This window comes from Natrix helvetica (genome assembly GCF_964273705.1).
Source record: "Natrix helvetica genome assembly, chromosome: 2".
Lineage (NCBI taxonomy): Eukaryota > Metazoa > Chordata > Lepidosauria > Squamata > Natricidae > Natrix > Natrix helvetica.
The window spans coordinates 192,524,783-192,544,413 of NC_138552.1; the positions used below are offsets into that span (position 1 = coordinate 192,524,783).

The 19,631-nt window shown below is 38.4% G+C and overlaps 1 protein-coding gene across 1 annotated transcript in view; it reads left to right on the plus strand.

Moving 5' to 3' along the window:
- Nucleotides 1–4,975: 4,975 nt before the first annotated feature.
- LOC309387427 (uncharacterized protein) overlaps nucleotides 4,976–19,631 on the plus strand; it is a gene marked incomplete at its 3' end in the record, with an annotated part of 39,015 nt that continues 24,359 nt past the window's right edge. The window contains exons 1-3 of the mRNA XM_081943904.1: nucleotides 4,976–5,558; nucleotides 9,808–11,200; nucleotides 12,133–12,376. Coding sequence (XP_081800030.1) covers nucleotides 9,978–11,200; nucleotides 12,133–12,376 — 1,467 coding nt within the window. The 5' untranslated portion in view covers nucleotides 4,976–5,558; nucleotides 9,808–9,977. The remainder of the gene's footprint in view (nucleotides 5,559–9,807; nucleotides 11,201–12,132; nucleotides 12,377–19,631) is intronic.

Here is a 19,631-nt window from a genome sequence, read left to right on the forward strand (position 1 = left end):
TATCTAACTTGATAGTTTATTTATTTATTTAGTTTAATAAAGGAGACTTTAAAAAGGTCACAGCACGTTTGAGGACAGACTGCAGTTGTGGGCCACCTTTGCCTTGTTTGCTGGCCCACAACTGCAGTCTGTCCTCAAACATGCTGTGACCTTTTTAAAGTCTCCTTTATTTCAGCCAGCTGCAATAAAGCCTGAACTAAAACACAGAACATCGATAATATTTGCTTAATCAATCTTTTTACAACATATATAATATAAAATAAAATGAAACTTCGTGGTGCAAGTAACCAAAGTTTAATGTCTTAGGTTATTTGGGTAAACACTATACTCTTGTCAGATTAGTATTTGCCAAAATAATTGGAGTTGACAACTGTCACAGTGCAACTAGAAATATGGATAATAATTACTCATCCTGTGATTTTGACTTGGGAAATCAATCTTTTTACTATACCCAAAGTGGATTGCTTCTGATTTTCAGGGCATTTTTGTCAACTTTGTTGACAAGTATTAATGGGCTCTAATTGTAGTTCATATTATGCACATTCAGATTCATTTCTTTTGAGCTGATAGAACAAAAATTGTCTCTATCTGAAAAAATATATTAAAAGGACAGCATCTAATATTTATAGCATCATTAATCCATTGGTTAAGGTAACCAATCAAGGAAATAATTGCTTTAATAAAGTCTTCTCTGAAGTCAAAATTATTTGTTTATACATTTTTAATCTCTTGCCACTCCAAACCCTAATTTGTTAAAGAAAACTAAAGATGTCAGTAGATCTGACAACTAGCATATTACAATAATGAATACCAGATTGGAGAATTGCCGTGATCTCTATCTCCTTTGTGTATCTTTTATAAACAAATTAATAGAAATAAATAAACTGTGTCATCCATATCAAGAAATGACAATTTAGATTTTGCTTGTAGGAAAGAACTTCAAAGTCTCCCCTGAACCAAAGGGAGACTCAAAGGGAGATTATTGTCTGCCAATAGTCAGACATCTCCAAGAAAATGTTTATAAATGCAGGCAGTCTTAACAACCACAATTGGGACTGGCAATTCTAGGTTGTTAAGCACAACATCACATGACCATCATGGGATTACAAATTCACTTCTGCCTGCAGTTGTTAAGCAAATCACTACAGGTGACTAAGTTAGATTTCTTATGATAGTGATTTGAGATTTTTCTGGTCCCTTCTCCATTAACTCTTGTTGCAAGCCAGTTGTGAAGCACACAAATGATAACTGTATCATTATGGTCACAAAATGCATGCCACTTGTGAACAGCCCAAATTTCAATCACATGAGATGCTCGGGTATGTTGAGGCAGTTATAAGTGTGAGGACTGGTTGTAAAGTTAACTTTCAGTGTTGTCCTAATTTTGAATGATCACTAAATGAGGTGGTCCGTGAGTATCTATATGTCTTCATTGGTGTGAATTTGAAGTGCTACTGTACCCTTATAGCTTGATAGTGGTTGAAGAGGAATGTATTATAGGTTTATACATTTCTCTTTTATTTTCAGTAAAATTTTGGCTGTTCCTGGAAGTATCAAATTACAGCATGTCATGCCAAGGGATTTTTCCATATCTTAATCACATTTGTGCTAATCCAGTGGAACAATTGAAGTGTTCTATTCAAGGATTCAGTTTCTTTCTTAATCTTTTAGTCTTAGAATCCTATTTTCCAGAACTAATGCTTTTACATGGATACATAGCAAAATCGTCTTTCAGCATGGATTCTTGATGATATACAAAATTTCTTTAATTTTCATGGGTAAAATGAAAGGAAGCTTAAGAAATGTTCAGGCAAAAACTTGAAAGTCATTTTATTTTCACTTATTTGTAATGTAAGATGAAAGATATCAGAACCAAAAGTTCATATTACAGTCATTCATTTTCTTTGAATTAACCAGAGTCAAAATGTAAATAACTGACAAAGGGTTATGGGCAATTCAAGACTGGTGAGGAAAGTCTTTGTATGCTTTTTAGTTTTGTCATATTTATTCAAACAGAAACTGAGAAAAATTTGAAGTTATCTATACGATACTTTATTAAAATAAGAGATTATCCTTCTAATTAAGTGTTGCATGTACATTGTTTTGCTAACATTGTATACAAGAAAAGATCAAAGAATGATGAACTGCTTCTGACTACATTATGCTAAGAAGCAACCCTGATTATGACACACTGTATCTTTGTATCACTAATGTAAATACTTACGACTTCTGCAATCTTAAATCTCCTTCTAAATGTCAGACTCCTTTTGTCCCATCTCACATGAAAGCATCATTTGTGCATGATGAGAATGACCATCATGTGTTGCAAAGGTACGCATATGCCAGAAGTAGGCAACCTGATCATTTCAGAAGGTTGTGCTACCAGTTCCATAAGTCTTTGCCATTAGAGATCTGGTTGCAGCTGATGAGAACTAGAGACTGGAGGACACCAGAGTATTTGTTGTGGGCTATCCCTATGTAATGCTACATATTCTTTTCTTTACTTCCCACTCAAACTATAAATATCAAGGAGCAGTGTGGATGGAATGACAGGGTAGAGCTAGTATGGCCAAGTCTTGTTCCAAGTCCTCCATAGTATATGTAAAGTGCCATAAAGAATGTAAAATAATTCTTTTAGAACAAGTAGATGTTAACCACCTACCTGTATCTATCAATAGAGATTCTATCAGGCCAATTGGCAACAATTCATAAGCTCCATGGTGGTTCTCTCAAAGCTTCAGAGCTCATATTTGGAAACATTGTCCATACAAAAATAAATATATTAGTGATAGCTATGGAGGAGAACAAATTTCCACAGTACTGTTAGGAATACTTAGGACTATATAGGTAGTCTTCAGGTTTTGACCACTCATTCAGCAACCATTCAAAGTTACAAGGGCACTGTACGATGGGGAGTTATGACTACTTCTCAACATTATGGCTGCTTGCCTGGTGAATTTTACCCTCTTTTTTCTTTTCTTTTCTTCCTTCCTTTCTTTTCAATTATCTTTCCCCCTCATTTTACCACAATACAGGTTTTTTCCCCTTTTTCTATTTTCTTTCCTTCTTTTTCCAATCCAAGTGCCTCTTCTTTTTCCAGGTCCATCTTGGGTTTTTCCCCCCCTTTATGCTGTTTTTCTTTCTAGAATGGTGAATCTGTTTGTAGATGTATATTTATAGCTACAGTTATTGCTATAAAATGAAATAAATACTGCTAAAAATGTACTATTTTCTTCTGTGTTGTGTTTCGCTTAATTATTTACTGCCTTTTATTATTTGTCCACACACGCACACACAAACAAACATGCATATATATCATATATATATATATATATATATATATATATATATATATATATATATATATATATATATATATATATATATATATATCATATATATGATAATAAAAGTTAATTCCTATATATTTTACTAAACAGATGATCTAAATGGATGAATAACTCAAAATATAAATTTTGTTTAATATCCCTTATATTTTCTCTTAGATTGATTCAACAAGGACCCTAATCCGTTTTTCATTTAACCTGCTGTTGACATCGTATTGATTTAGGCAATAACATTCAACACTATTCTTGAGGCAAAGAGGGAAGTTAGACCTATTTATGAACACATGTCAGTCTGCCAGATGTTTCCTTCCTTTTTCCCCTACTGGCAAAATCCCCCACTTTACATTCTTCTCCACAACTTTACAGCATAAGAGCATATCTTGGCCTGGGGAGGACGTGATAGACCAAAATATGAATGCATCTCTTATACACCCCATAAGCTGAACAGTATCTCCTAAAACAATAAATATAAACCTCTCGCAAAGATTATTGTATATATATATATATATTCTAAGTCTAATGTGACTAAGTCTAATATGATTAAGGAGTCATATTTTGAACTGAATAAACACTAAAGGATCAATAATATTGGCTTTGCCATGAAAGGCTACAGGGATTGATATAGACACCTGTTTTCTGAAAGGAATTGTAGGTGAGGTCCACCCACAGGTATGGCAATGCCTAGAAACTGATCTTAAAACTACCTCGAGCAAGAAAGATTGAGGTCATTGGTCTACAAACTTCACCTGTTGCAATAGGACTAACACAGATTCTTTCAGTCAGGCCAATGGGCTGAAGACACTGATTATGTATTATGGAGGAAGATATTTTGTGGAACTAGTAGTCCATCCCATAAGAACTTTGCCTCTGAAAGTATCACTCTCCCCTATATAATTTGTTTATGGCTAAAGGATATTAAGGGGGGGGGAATCTAGATGCAGCTTCTATTAAATCTGAATTCAGTGGGAAAGTGAATTAAAGGAAATAGGTGAGAACATCTAGAGTTGGCTTAAGTAGTTGGATCTTCTGATTGTTCTAATTAGTGAAAATTGGTATTGATAGCACTGGGTTTTTCATGTACTGCTATTTATCATAATGGTCCAACATCTACCCACCACACACATGGCCAATGCAATTTACTAATTTTGAAAATAGAGAATTGGGACACTATTTTCAACTCCAACTATTATAGTGGTTTGAGCCAGTAGCAGCTCCTAGCTGACTATGACTGATGACTTAGATCTTTACTAATAAGGTTATATCCGGTTAGGATTTGGACAGTTCTAGGGCTGTAGAATATATACCATGCTGTAAACCACTCTTGAAAGTTCTTTAAAAAAAAACTCAGAAGAAGGCATTAGCACAATCTTGCATATGCACATGTAATCACCTGAAGCAGAATTTGATTCAATAGTAATCTTTTTTATGCTTTGATAACATTGGCAGATTCACAATGTTCCTGCTCTTTGGGGCTTTAGAGTTTGAATATCCTAGTATCAAACCTCTTAGTAGAATATGGAGAAAGATTATGAATAAGAATAATAATTCTTTCTTAGATGACGAGAACCTGCTGATCTGGAGAACTATCCATCCACTGCTGTATGTTTCCATCACCTTTCATGTGAGTGTATAACAGTAGTAGTAGATTGGTTCAGGCTTTGCTGAAGCTGAAACGCAAGTAGGCCGTGAGAAAATGACCTTAAAAAGTGCTTGCATAGGATGTTGGCTAACTGCAACATTTAACTATAGCTATTTGCTTGTTACAATATTTGATAACTGTTTTCTTGTTATTTGTGGGAAATTACTGAGTGTACTTTTCTTGTACGTGCCTATCTCCCAGCCTTTGTAAAACTATGCAATAAATGGGTTTGTGCAGAACACGTCAGGAGAAATGTAGCTTTCACATTCTCCGAGCATCTGTGCTTGCCTCCCTCGAGAAAACTCTTTGTGTGATGTCTTGAATTGCGGCTTTCGTCCACGCGTGGACCCTCCAAATTCCCGGTGAGGACCGGGGCTCGTTCTCCCACCCAAGGGAGAACCCTGAAGACCCAAACAGGCGAATCCGGACTCGAGTGTGTCGCAAACCTTGCAGCGACATCTGGGGGCTCGTCCGGTCCTGTCTTGGCGTCTTCATGGGCACGATCGTTGTCTAGCGGTGTGCTCTCTTTCACTCCTGTGACCTTACCCGGCCGGACGCGCCACTGTGCACACGTAAGTCATGGGCACCCCGTGCTCTAAAGCTTCTGCTCATCATCGAGAGGAGCTTTTAGCTCTTGTGAAAAGTGCAAATTGTATCCAAAAGATTAATGGCATTACTGTCTACCCGCTTTCTCGCAAATCTATTGCTTCCTTTCTGTCCTATGTCTGTGAAAAATGTCCCGCCTATCCAGAAGCAGGTAACCTTAAAAAAATTACTTGGATACGTCTCGGGAAATTCCTTCATGAGGCTCCCCGAGCGCCACCCGACATCTTGGTCACCTGGAGGGCTGTTATGTTTGCTTTAGAAACTCTCTATCCTAATCCTCCTTCTGAAAATTCCTTTTCTTCTTCCGTTCCTAACTCTTCCCCTTCGAACGTAACTCCGAAGGTGTCTCCACCTCCCTATGAGGCTCCTAAACTTTCAGTCGCTTCCTCCGCTCCCCCTGCGGAGCCCTTTGCTTCTCCTCCCTCTGAATCTCCTGTTGAATTGCCCGATGTGGATCCGCAGGCTGGCTCCTTTTCTGCTTTTGTTGCTTCTGCCAAATCCACACTTTCTCTTGAATCAGAAGCCTCAACCCCCCTCCTCCCCCTTCTCCTTCTTCTGCCTCTTGCCTCCCCTCTCCCTCCCAGGGTGGTCACGTTCCTCCCTTCTCCATTCTCATTCCTTTTCCCTTGACTCCTCCGATCTCCCTGTCGCCTATCCTTTTATCTTTGTGCCGGGCATCCCCGGCCCCCCTGTCCATACCAACATTGAACTGCGTGTTTTAAAAGAATCTACGAACATGTGCATTTCGTCCTGCCTGAAACACGGTTGGATAATCGTGATTGTAGGTGGAAAACTCTCTCAGTATCGGGTCTCACACCTAAAGGAAATGTGAGAGTTAACTGCCTCCTGCCTTAAAATCTCTTCTAATGGGGGAAAAACACTTCCCCATTTGAAAAACAAGGAATTAATTGGCCTTCTGTCTTAATCATGGCAAACTCACCAATAAACTGAAACAATTGGCTGATTTTAAAAATAATGGGAAAGTCCTGCCAGTGATATCAAAAAAGAATTTGATTTACCTTTTAACATACATTTGGTAGATATGATTAAAGTGTGTCAGGACATAAGAACATCTTCTCATAAAACTAATTTGTTAGCAGCTGCTCTTTGCAGGCAGCAAACCTCAAGGAAAGTGTTATTTTACAAGGGAGTGTCTGTAACATCTCGCCCTCTCTTTCATCAGGGATCAAAACCCTAGTATAAAATGATTTATGTGTCTATGGATTGTACGTTGCCTTGGAAAAAAGATACAACTCTCGCTCCCCTTTTCCTGACTTTTGCTTTTGCTATTCTCCCCCGCTGTGCATTTAATTTCCTTTGACTTACCGTTCTTTGCATCTATAATGATAGTGTGTAAAATTAATGTGGCAAAAGAAATGTAACTATAGGTGTGAATGGGTGTGTATGTAGTCAGTATTGGATGCTTGAAATGTAAGGTTTCTTGGCTGAAACAACAGAGCGTGTGTGGTGCTAAAAAAGGTGTTTTTGAATGAATGATAAATATTTTTTCCCTGTATTCCTAGGAAAAAAGAGCCTGTCGTTTTAACAAAACATTTTTTCCCTTTCCTCTCACCCCCCCCCTCTTTGCCTCTGGTGAGAAGGCAGGAGGAAGGGGGGGGCTGTGTTCTTTTCACCATTTTTTTTTTCTCCTCTCCCTGCGAGTCTCAGAAAGGCAGGGCTGAGGGTGATATCTGATGCCTGCATATTTCAGAGTATACTCAAACTATCTTAATTGTTTGTTTGATTTTTGAAGCTGTGTTTTTTCTCTTTTATGTTTTTATGTTTGCGCGCACTTTGTATGCTTAACAGATGTCACTCTGTTTGTTTAATTGTTTGTTAGTAGCACTGGTTGCTGTCCCTTTTAGAATTTTAACAGAGATGACCTAAAATATACAAAATGCAGTCAGAAAGAATGAGTAACATTTTTGCTAGAATCCAGATCAGTTTCACACGGACATTTAGATCAGATATTGGAGCCAGAAAAAGGTTACTTTGTATATAGATGGGAAGAGAATGTTGTAAAAGGCATCTGAAAAAGATGTGCTTTGTTGAATGGACTGGAGATGTTGCAGAAACAAAAGAGAGGAAATAGGCAAGTTGATAAGGACAGTTGAAGCTTGGCAGTTGATGAGGTCATTTTGGAACCGAATCAATGTGCATTTTAAAGGATTTCAGTAAGTGAAAGAAAGTTAGAGAAATGTTTTTTCAGACAGTCAGAGATATGTTTTTGTAAGGATTTTAGTAAGTAGATATATGTTTTTTCAGAGATATGTTTTTGAAGAAGATGAATATGTGAGGACTTGTGTATGTGAGGACTTGTGAACTCTGGCATATGGATGATTCAATACCTTTTCTTTGCCCCATGGAAATATTTCCATGGATATTTATTCAGGATTTATTATGGCACCCCGCAAAGGGGTGTGATCAACCACTGTATTTGTACCTTTGCAATGTTGGGACGCCCAATTGAACTGAAAACAGACAATGGCCCTGTTTACATCTGTACTGCCCTTGCAGACCTTTGTGACAAGTGGTCCAACATGCCCTGAATAAATCAAAAGAGGAAAAATGCCTCGGCCTCCCAGCCTTGCAAAACCAAAACCAATCCTTGTTTATTTACTTTCAATCAATTGAATTTTTTCACTTTCTAATTTGACCACTTATCAGAGGCATTTTCAACAAAAAACAAGTTTGCCTCTCCCTCTGGTATATTTTTACCAGACAAAACACCGATTCCTTTAATTACTTGGGGACATATATGGAAAATTTGCTTTTTACATGTTTAATCTCAAAACCTAAACTTTACATTTTAGAGTGGCTACATTTGGCTCACACCCCTAGGGCTTCTATTACTACCAAAGCCCTGCAAATGGCTCTCCTCATCGAGAAAGGGAGACGCCGTTGTAAAGCACTCATGGGGATAGATTTTTGTTCTCTTTATGTACCTTTTAAATTAAGCCAGTGGGAATCTTTGTTTCAATCTTCAGATGCTTTGCAAAGTGCTCTGGAGGACTGGAATGGCAATGTCTCCTGCCATCTCCCTCCAGATCCAAGAATTCAAGTCCTTAAGACTGTTCCTATTCTCTTTACTACCCCTGTCGCTTCTTCTCCTATCAAGGAGGCTCTTACTGTGTTCACTGATGGCTCAAAATCAGTGGGCGCTTGTGCATGGCAAGATTCTGCTAACCAATGGCAGACTCGCCAAACTTCCTTACAGCCCTCTGCCCAGCAGGCGGAGCTGTCCGCTTTTAATCTGGCTCTGTCAGTATTCCCGAACCAACCTCTTAACATCATTACTGACAGTTTATATGTTTTTCATTTGGTGTCTTGCATTTATGATGCCTATATTTCTCCTTCCACCCCTGTCCCATTAATGAAGCTTTTTTTACAGCTCCAGGATTTGTTACACCTCCGCGCCCATCATCTGTTTGTGGCACATATCAGAAGTCATCAAAATTTACCTGGTTTCCTCTCTGAAGGGAACCATATGGCAGATGAAGCCTGTAAGCATGCTTCACCAGTCTGTCTGTTAACTCTGACGGCTGGGGAAAGCCATGACTATTTTCATCAGAACAAAAAAGCACTTGTCAAGCAGTTTGGCGTTACACATCAAGAAGCCACTGCAATTATTCAACAATGCCCGACCTGTAGTCTCCAGGCTGCTGCTATCCCACAGGGCGTAAACCCTAGGGGTACCTCGGCCTGTGAGACATGGCAAATGGATGTGACTCAATATTCATCCTTTGCCCCTTGGAAATATATCCATGTTTCGGTGGATACCTATTCGGGTTTTATTATGGCTACCTTGCAAAGGGGGGAAGCCTCAAAAAATGTTATCAACCATAGTATTCGGACCTTTGTGACGTTGGGAGCTCCAAAAACATTGAAAACTGACAACGGCCCGGCCTACACTAGTTCTGCCTTTGCACAATTTTGCCACCGTTGGTCAATCGTTCATAAATTTGGCATACCATTTAATAGCAGAGCTCAAGGAATTGTTGAAAGAACTCACGGTACCTTGAAGCAAGCTCTGGACAGACATTTGGGGAAAAAGGGCCTTAGCCCCCCATCTCTCCCGGCGTTACAGAATGTGTTGAATGTTTGTTTATATTCTTTGAATTTTCTAAACTTGACTGGATCTCCTGCTTCTACTGCGGCCTCTCGACACTTTTCTTCCCCTCCCCTCCCCTCTTCTCGTCCACTTGTCTATTATAGGCATCTACCTGATCCTGCCTGGAAGGGTCCTGTTCCACTCATCACCTGGGGAAAAGGATACGCTGCAGTACAATTGCAGGATCGAGTCCTCTGGGTTCCGGCTCGGTGTGTCCGTCCGTGTCACCTGACCCCCCAAAAATCAAAAAAGGAGGAATCTCCAGTCAACGAGGATGAAGACGATTCGGCTTTTTCTCTCACTCAGCTGTTTCTTTCTTCCTCTTCTTTCTGATCCTTTTGATCTTTCTTCTGACCCATCATTTTCAAAATTTTCTGACTCTTCCTTTCCTCCTCCCACCTTCCTTGAACGGCTCAGCGCATACATTCGTGTGCCTCACTGCAGAGTTGCTGCACCACTAGGAGGCAAAGCTGAACTGACCTGCAAACAGCGATATCCAGTAATACATCCGGCTAACTGGTACTGGTTTAAAGAAGGAAGAACTATCCACTCTTCTGATATTACCCATATTGTGTCTTCTCCTTGTTCTACTTCTCTTCTTCTCCTTAATATTTCTTTTCAGGACTATGGTACCTATAGGTGTGCTTTAGATTTTCCGAAATTAAGACGAGATTTTGGAATGGATGTTTCTCTTCTACACCCTTCTGAGATCTCCTATCCTGTGTTCTCCCATGCCCGCCACCGGCGTGCCCTGCAGGAACGCCCTATCAATCGGCATCGTCCTGTAAACTACACCTGGACTATTTTGGACTTTCAAGGAAACATCCTTCATTCCATTTCTAATCGAACTCTGTGGCCTTGGTTCCCTGTGCTTTCCTTTGACTTTGCTGAAATGCTGGTTGGCGCTCATGGCTTTAAATACAAGACTAAATGTGATCCTTCCCCCCGAGGTGTTTGGAAGACTGGTCCAGGCCTGTATATTTGCCCTGGACATCCCACGGACCTTTCCCACCAGGATAAATGTGGAACCTACTTAGACTATTATTGTAAGTCATGGCAATGTGTGTCAACTGGAAAGATTTGGTGGACTGCTCCCTATACCTCGGACTATATTAAAGCAGTATTAGGCCCTGATAGTAATTTGCCTTGGAACTCATGTGAGAATTGGGCCTGTTGTGGTGTTCGCCTTAACCCCATGACTGTCACCTTTACCTCATATGGCAGAAATCTTCCAATCGCTGAATGGCTTGCAGGGAAGCAATGGGGGGGAAGGTCAAACGATAACTCTGACTATTGGTATCGGGGCCATCCAGGTAATGTTTTTACAATTCGCCTTACCAGGACTGAAGAAACGTCCCCACCTGTAGGCCCAAACATGCAACTTAGTTCACCTTTTTTACAGCCCTTGACTAAAAATGATAATCCATTGGTGACTTTGGTCTCCTCTGCACACGATGCCCTCGCGGCAGCTGGTGCCTTCCCTCACAATGACACCAGGTGTTGGTTGTGTATGTCCTCCCAACCTCCCTTTTATGAGGCCATAGGTTCTGCCGTACCTTTTACCAATAGTATCACAGATACCACTTGTCGGTGGTCTAACTCTTCTATAACAGTGTCCTCAATTGAAGGTCAAGGTTGTTGTCTTGGGTATGTACCCTCTAACTTTTGTCACTTTTGTATTAATGCTTCTTCTGATGCTTATCACCTTTGCCAAATGTGGTTGCCTGGTGCAAGACTAGGACTTCCCACAGGTGGATGGACTACTATGCACACCCTCCTTCCCACAGCCGATCTCTCCCGACGGTATAAAGGTCAATTTTTTATTCCCTCCAATGGCTCTATTTGGGCCTGCTCTACCGGTGCCACTGCATGTGTCAGTGGGGACATCTTACACAAACAAAGAGCTTTTTGTATTCAAATATATCTTCTCCCTAAAATGTCTGTCTTTTCTGATAATGACTTTCTTTCTCGAATGGAAACACCTCAATACCTCCCACGGTCAAAACGTGAAATAGTCACTACTATGACGTTGGCCCTTCTCCTGGGCCTAGGAGCCTCTGGAGCGGCAACAGGCATCGCAGGAATGGTTGTAGCGGACCAAAACATTCGCAGGCTCAGTGTTGAAGTTGATGCCGATCTCAAACGCATTGAACAATCTATGGTTGCTCTCCAGAATTCCCTTACCTCCTTATCTGAAGTTGTTTTACAGAACAGGAGGGGATTGGATTTGTTATTTTTAAAACAGGGGGGCTTGTGTGTAGCTTTGAAAGAAGAATGCTGTTTTTACACCGACAGTTCAGGCATTGTACTCGATTCTATGGCAGAATTAAATACCCGACTGAAAGATAGAGAGACAGAACTCACCCAGTTTCACACATGGTATCAGGGAATGTTTAATTTTTCCCCATGGCTTACAACTTTGCTTTCAGCACTCATGGGTCCCTTGATTTTAATCTTCTTGCTTGTGCCATTGGCCCTTGTATAATGGGAAAATTGCTTCACTTTTTACGCATTCGTCTTGGTGATATAGATCGAGAAGTTAGTGCTACTCGAAAAGATTTAAACTTACTGCAAAACTTGCTACCCTCCTCACATGATACTTGCAAACAACCATTGTTGACATTTTCAGATTTAAACTCTGACACAGAAAGTGATCTTCAGTTCCCGGATAAGGTGAGTGGTCCTTCTCGCTGCCTACCGGAGGGTGGGTCGTTAAAGGAATACCTAGCCTTAGAGGGATACTGACCTTTCTTAAAAAACAAAAACAGAGGAGATGTGAGTGTATAACAGTAGTAGTAGATTGGTTCAGGCTTTGCTGAAGCTGAAACGCAAGTAGGCCGTGAGAAAATGACCTTAAAAAGTGCTTGCATAGGATGTTGGCTAACTGCAACATTTAACTATAGCTATTTGCTTGTTACAATATTTGATAACTGTTTTCTTGTTATTTGTGGGAAATTACTGAGTGTACTTTTCTTGTACGTGCCTATCTCCCAGCCTTTGTAAAACTATGCAATAAATGGGTTTGTGCAGAACACGTCAGGAGAAATGTAGCTTTCACATTCTCCGAGCATCTGTGCTTGCCTCCCTCGAGAAAACTCTTTGTGTGATGTCTTGAATTGCGGCTTTCGTCCACGCGTGGACCCTCCAAATTCCCGGTGAGGACCGGGGCTCGTTCTCCCACCCAAGGGAGAACCCTGAAGACCCAAACAGGCGAATCCGGACTCGAGTGTGTCGCAAACCTTGCAGCGACACTTTCAGCCCTTCTCCATGTGGATGTAGAACCTGAGTATTCCAATGATACAGAACTCCAGGTCCCCTCCTATGAAGGAGTGGAGTTCTTTATTGATAAAATGCAGAATAAAATGAGCAGTTATAAGAGAAAATAAGATTAGCATATGTCACCTCAGCTACTCCATAATAGACTGGCAAGGCTGGACTAGAACATAATCATTGGCAAGGAATCAGTGAGACAAATGTGAGGAATAATAATAATCAAGGATTGGCAATCGCTATGGAGGTTACTATACTGATCTGATGAATGAAGACGACGCAAGTGAACAAGCAGAATATCAATCTGGTTACTAATTATGAGTTGAATGGGCTTATAATGAAATAATGGGTAGGCGTGTTATATATTTGAAAACTATCAACTATATCAGCAACTCCATGAATGAACTTTCTGCATTTCAGAAAATCTGTTTGGTCCAAGATTAGACACAGCCCCTTCAGCATCCATTTAACAGGTGAGCAGTACCATGAACATCCTTTGAGATTCTTTTGAATTCAGGCTGTGAACTTTTAAGAATGGAGTGCAACTCTTTCCTGCGGAGAATAATTCCACTGCTAGTCTAACATAAATAGGCTTAAAGAGGAGCGTTAATATTCAAATTGGAAAGCTTTGAAGAAGCATTGAAGCATGTCTCTAATTGGATTTTTAAAAAACTTTGGGAATTATAACATTTTATAAGGCTATATTATCCTCACATTAGGAAGGCATTAGGCAATTTGGATTTATGGTAATTAATATTCTGATCTTAAAAAGTATCCTACATAATCTGAGCTATCAAAATGGGAAATTAGTTTCCTCCAGGATTTCTAAACATCTGAAATAGTCACAACAAATCGCAAAAAGCATAGCTCTGGAAACTTCAGATCCGAATCCTTTCACTTTCCCTAACCCAGGATCCTTCAAACATATTGGGTTTTAATGTTAAAAATTTCTATTCAGGATTTATGGCTCATTGGGAGACAGCTGATAAGAATTTGTAGAGGATTCCTCAGCATATTGCTAATAATAATGGTGGTGATGATACTGGGAAGAAAAAGTATAACTTTCAGGCTTTTTAATGCCTGTTACAGACAGCTTAAAGAGGTTTGAGAACCCTCCTCACCATTTTCTTCTGACATCATACATCAAGGTAATTTTTTACTCCATTGTAGTCATCAACCAATGAATGAGAATGTGGATGAAAGCCAACTTCTGTAATAATTGTAAGGCATTAATTAATGCATGGTTAGTCAAAATATTGTATCAATAATCATTTCAGTAGCTGGGTTTTTTCCATACTCACATTGAACTGTTCTTGTTGAGCTGCATGAGAAATATTGACCCACCTGATCAGTTCATACGTTGGAAAATATTTTTAATCAGACCTCCACATAAAAAGTAATTAGGGCAATTATTTTCCTGAAGTCTGTGCCTGGTTGAAAATAGATTGATAACAATTGACCAGCACAAAACACATCTGTATGTGAAGAAAGGAGAAATAAACAGGATGAGACTACAGTTGTAAATCTATTTCTTTATCCAATTAAATAGTGTACTCAGATATCTGCCTCTATATGTTATACCAATTCTTCTGTGGAAGACTGAAAACTAAGGCAACTGTGCATATTTGCAAATCCATGTATCCCAATCTTTCAAAGTAATTTAAGCATGATTCTAAAGGGAGCTGGTGTAAGTGGTTCTTCATTTATCTGCCTTTTTAATGGTTGTTTTGGCTAAAACATTTCTGTTTTAGTAATTTTACCTCTCATTTTTTCACTTTGAGTCATATTCTTTCTTCTTTATTCATGTCAGAAGCACCTTCAAATTATAAACATATAACATTCAACACTGAGCAAATTATATAGATATAAAATAGGTCATAAAATATAGCACTTTAAAAAGTATGTGAAATAAGTAGGATTAAAAGTAATCTCACTTGTTTCAATTAAATCTATGAAACTAATTGATTCATATTGAACACTTAGGTGTCCAGTATGGCCAAAGTATTATAAAGATTTTTTTTTGTTAAATGGCCTAAGTATTCATTGCAAATTGAAATTCTTTTTTCAGAGCCTGAATTCTCCTAACAATTCTAAAGTAGGATGCTAAATTAAGTTATTTTGTCATCGGTTTGTTGAAAATAAATCAACCAATTTCTCTCCCACATTTCAGGCTTTATAGTGAAATTCTTTTACATCCCAGTTTTATACTGATAAAAAGTTACTGCCAGACATCTGCCTTTCTCACTTTCACACACATGTACACCGACACGTACTTCAACAAAAAAAAAAAAGGGGGGGGGGTTCTGAAACATGCAATATGTTTGCCATCTAATTGCTTATTCTAGACACGAAAGAAAGAATAACAGCTGTAGGAGGAGATGGGATACATACATCTGCCCATTTGCCTGTTGAGAATCATCTCCTTAAGGTATCATCATTCAAGATGTTTTGTTGTCAGAGGCAATGAACCAGATGGCATCCTTCCCCAATCAACAAGCAAAAACCAAATAGGCTGTTTAGTCTTATTTCAGTGGCATCTTTTCCTGTACCTGAGAACTTCCCCAGCATCTGGTCCTTGAGGCAGCATCTCATTCTGCCCAACCAGAGGAGTGGCTCTCTCCTGCTCCTACACTAGACAACTGAAAATTGCTTAATTTCAGCCATCCAGACTACCTGTGTTATGCTTTGGCAATATGCATATATTAACTACATAAATCAATATATATTTCTGGAAGAGATAAGCATGGAGGGAAATGACACACAGTATCACTATAAAGGGATGCCTTCCCTTTGATATAGTCCCTTTGAGTAGAAGCTAATGACTTCTATTCTTTCTTCTGTTTCTGAGATGTATAAGAACCTTGCATGATTTCCCCTCAGATTGTTTCTGCATTCTCATTTTTAAACTGATTGTACTGGGATACATGCGTGTGTGTGTGTGTGTGTGTGCGCGCGCGCGCATGCACGCGCACGCGTGCGCACGTGTCAGGGACGCTGTGGCTCAGTGGCTAAGATGCTGAGCTTGTCGATCAGAAATGACAGCAGTTCGGTGGTTTGAATCCCTAGTGCCGCATAACGGAGTGAGTTCCCATTACTTGTCTCAGCTTTTGCCAACCTAGCAGTTCAAAAGCATGTAAAAATGCAAGTAGAAAAATAGGAACCACCTTTGGTGGGAAGGTAACAATGTTCCGTGCACCTTCCGTATTTAGTCATGCTGGCCACATGACCACGGAGATATCTTTGGAAGGTGCTGGCTCTTCATGTTTAAGCTTTAAGTTTAAATATGGGGTGATCTGACTGTAAATAAATCCTCTCCTCAATTTTAGTAATGTAAGTGTGTAATAGTGATATAAAGTTTTAACTTTTAAATGGAAGGCAATTAGTTTCCATAAAGAAATGACAGAGAATTCATTTTCTGCCTCTATTTCTGTAGTTTCCTTAAGTAGCATTGATTTTATTAGAAATTAAGTCAGATTCTCTTTTAGCAATATATGCTACAGGAAAGAATCTTTTGCTACCCTACTTATTGTTGGTATTATGTGACATATTTAGACTATCTGGAAAGATCTAATCAAGTTCACTAAAGAGCTTAGTGAAATAAACATACTGTAGACAAGATATATGTATAAATCTACAGATCTGGAGTTGTCATGTCTCTCTACTAGTTTGTCATTCCAGGCTATATTAGGGCCAGTTTTACAACTTTGCTGATAAAATGAAGCTGATAATAGCTATTAGTTTAGATTCCCAGGAAAAAGTTTCTCTCATCGGAGACAGAGCGCCACTGCATTGATGTGACATCAAGGGGGGAAAAATTATCAAACTTTATAAAAATAACTTAAACAAAAGGGTGGAAAATAGCCAGCAACTAAAGATGAGTAGAGACCAAATCAGAGTTAAAGATGCATTATTAGTTTGGCTGGTAATCTTTGGCTGGATAGTACATTTATTGCTAAAAGGTCATTGGTTCCAGAGCGGCCAAAGCCACTCTGAACAGAGCATGCTAAAAACCAGAAGATGAAGAGTGCCAAGAGACAACCACTAGCCACTAACCAACATAGATGGATTAGTCTTTGGGACCAGAAGATGGAAGAAAGGAAGAACAAAATACACCTGCTACAGAAAAGCCAGTTACCAGACTGAGGGTGCTATTAGTCTCTCTAAGCCCTTTCTTAACTCTCAAACTAAGATATAAGTAGGTTTAAAAATAGAGTTATTCAGTTTGTATTATGTAGCATTTCTACACATGCATATATGGAATTGGAGTTGCTGTACAATAGTCCTGAATTTATTTTAAAAATATTCTTAGAATGGTTTAAAGGTAAATGGTTTCCTATCTTCTCAACTAATTTATGGAGGAGGAAGAAATAATTCACAATACCATTATCTATGTATGAAAGTGTTTCATTGTTCCATTTATCAATAGTTTGAATATATGGGGAAAATTGAATTCTGTTTGTAATAAATTCCAATAAAATTCCCCGAATGTGTACATACATCATGTCCATAAGTTCTGAATTAATTTGACTATCCGATTTGGATCCTATGGACAATGTCTTTTTTTCTTTATGCCTTTTTTTCCCCATCCAGTGACTGAGAACTTGGCTGGATTACAAATTTAATAAAATATCTCCTTTTTTCTTTATCTGGAAATCCTATGGAGCAATGTAAGACAACAAAAATCAGTCATTTGTATAAACAACATTTTCATTATTAAGTACACTACTCAAAAGGTATGCTTTTATTTTGTTACCTTGGTACAGTTTTCCCATAGTTTAAGATCAAAGGTGAAAGGCTTTTCTGAAAACTCGTAATATGTATTTTGCTTGGATGGAGAAGAGTATTTAAAGTTTCACTGCATTTTATGAGGATGGGGGAAAAGTATTCAGTCTGCATTTCAAAACAGCTTATCTAGTTCCACTATTGAAACTGAACCAATGTACAATATGAAATGTCTTTTCGCTGTGAAATTCACACTTCGGAATGGCTAGGCTAAGGGCTGTTTGACACTCAGGGATAAACAACTAGTCTTCAAAATATTTAATCTCCATGTATAGAAGCCTCAAAATCACTTAAGCCAAAAAAGGAATCAATAAATTCAGATAATGCAATGATACTGGGAAAGGAGTAATGATCAGCTTACATTAAATTCATAACTCACATTAAAACCAGTTTGCTTTTTCAGAAATGGGTTGAGTACACTCTGAATGCTGATAAAAAGAAAAGTTGGGCTGTAGCAAAACTCATCCCTTTTGTTTAAAAAATCTGGCAGCACAAGTGAAATAAGGACATGGATAGATCCATTCCAGGACCAAGTAAAATCAAGCAATAAACAATTTTAATAAATCTTCTTTAGATCACAGTTTAAAACATATTTAAAGGAAAGGACAGAAATGAAATATTACTGTGAATAATGTCCCAAGACCTGAAATACTTACTGAGTAGAAAAAATATTATGCAGAGGTATGCCCATCATTCAATTAAAAAAAAAAAGCTCAGTCCCTAGCAAGTATGTTTAGTATGTAACCAAGTATGATTGGTTAAAAAACACAGAACACTTAATATTCAAGCAACTCTCACATGCATACACACAGACACACACACACACACACACACACGCATACACACACACACCAGATCATATTTCTATCAATATTTACAAGACAGTACAATAACTATCACACATTAGATGTAATCAGTACAAAGATATCACTGTAGTGAGATGAGAGAAAATCAGAATTGTTTATGGTTTTGTCATTTACAGTCAATGCATAAAATGTGAAAAACTTCTTTCCAATACAAATATTAATTGCCCTTTCTGAACATTTTGTCAGAACCATCTCAAGTGCTCCATGTACTAACCAAACAAAATCTTAAGTTGTATTAAATGTTTCAGAATAAGAATGGAAAGAAATCTTTGCTTCCTCCTTCTTCAATTTAAGACTACAAAAATACCCAACCACTAAAGCCATGATAAGTATTATCTGCTACTCATCTTATAGGAAAAATTGACTAAGAATATAACTTTTACATTTTAAAATGTTCCCATTGTAAATAATGATGGTAAATGTGCTTTTTGTACCCCAGCTGAAAAAAAAAATCAAGGTAGTTTATACAGTTGCAACCTAAAAGCTGAACATCATAGCAATATCTGTAATACACCAGCATCTGTAATGCATCTGGTCATTTGCCAGGAAAATAAACATACAATATTGCAATAAACAAACATTAAGCTTATCTATCAGGCAGACAATGGCATTTCTGCTATCGAAAATGTTTTTCACAATATGAATATAAATTTGTAACTGACGTTTCCTTGTTCCCATCACAATTTTCTCCTTAACTGTTCTAACCAATAGTGCAAGTAATGTTAACTATGTCCATTTTGTCATTTGGTATATATTTTCATGTTTCAATGGCATATGCAAATGTAAAAGAAAATAATTACAGGATGTTGGGAGGAGAGTGAGAGAGAGACAGAGAGAGAGACACACACACAGAGAGAGAGAAATGTACCCATTTTATTTCAAGGATAAAATTTCAGAACACAAAATAGGAAGCATGAAATCCTGGAAATGGCTGTTTCAGTTTCAGTAGATAATAAATGTACATCTGTTGCATTTTTCAAAAAGCAGTGTAGAACCTTGCTTAAAACAAT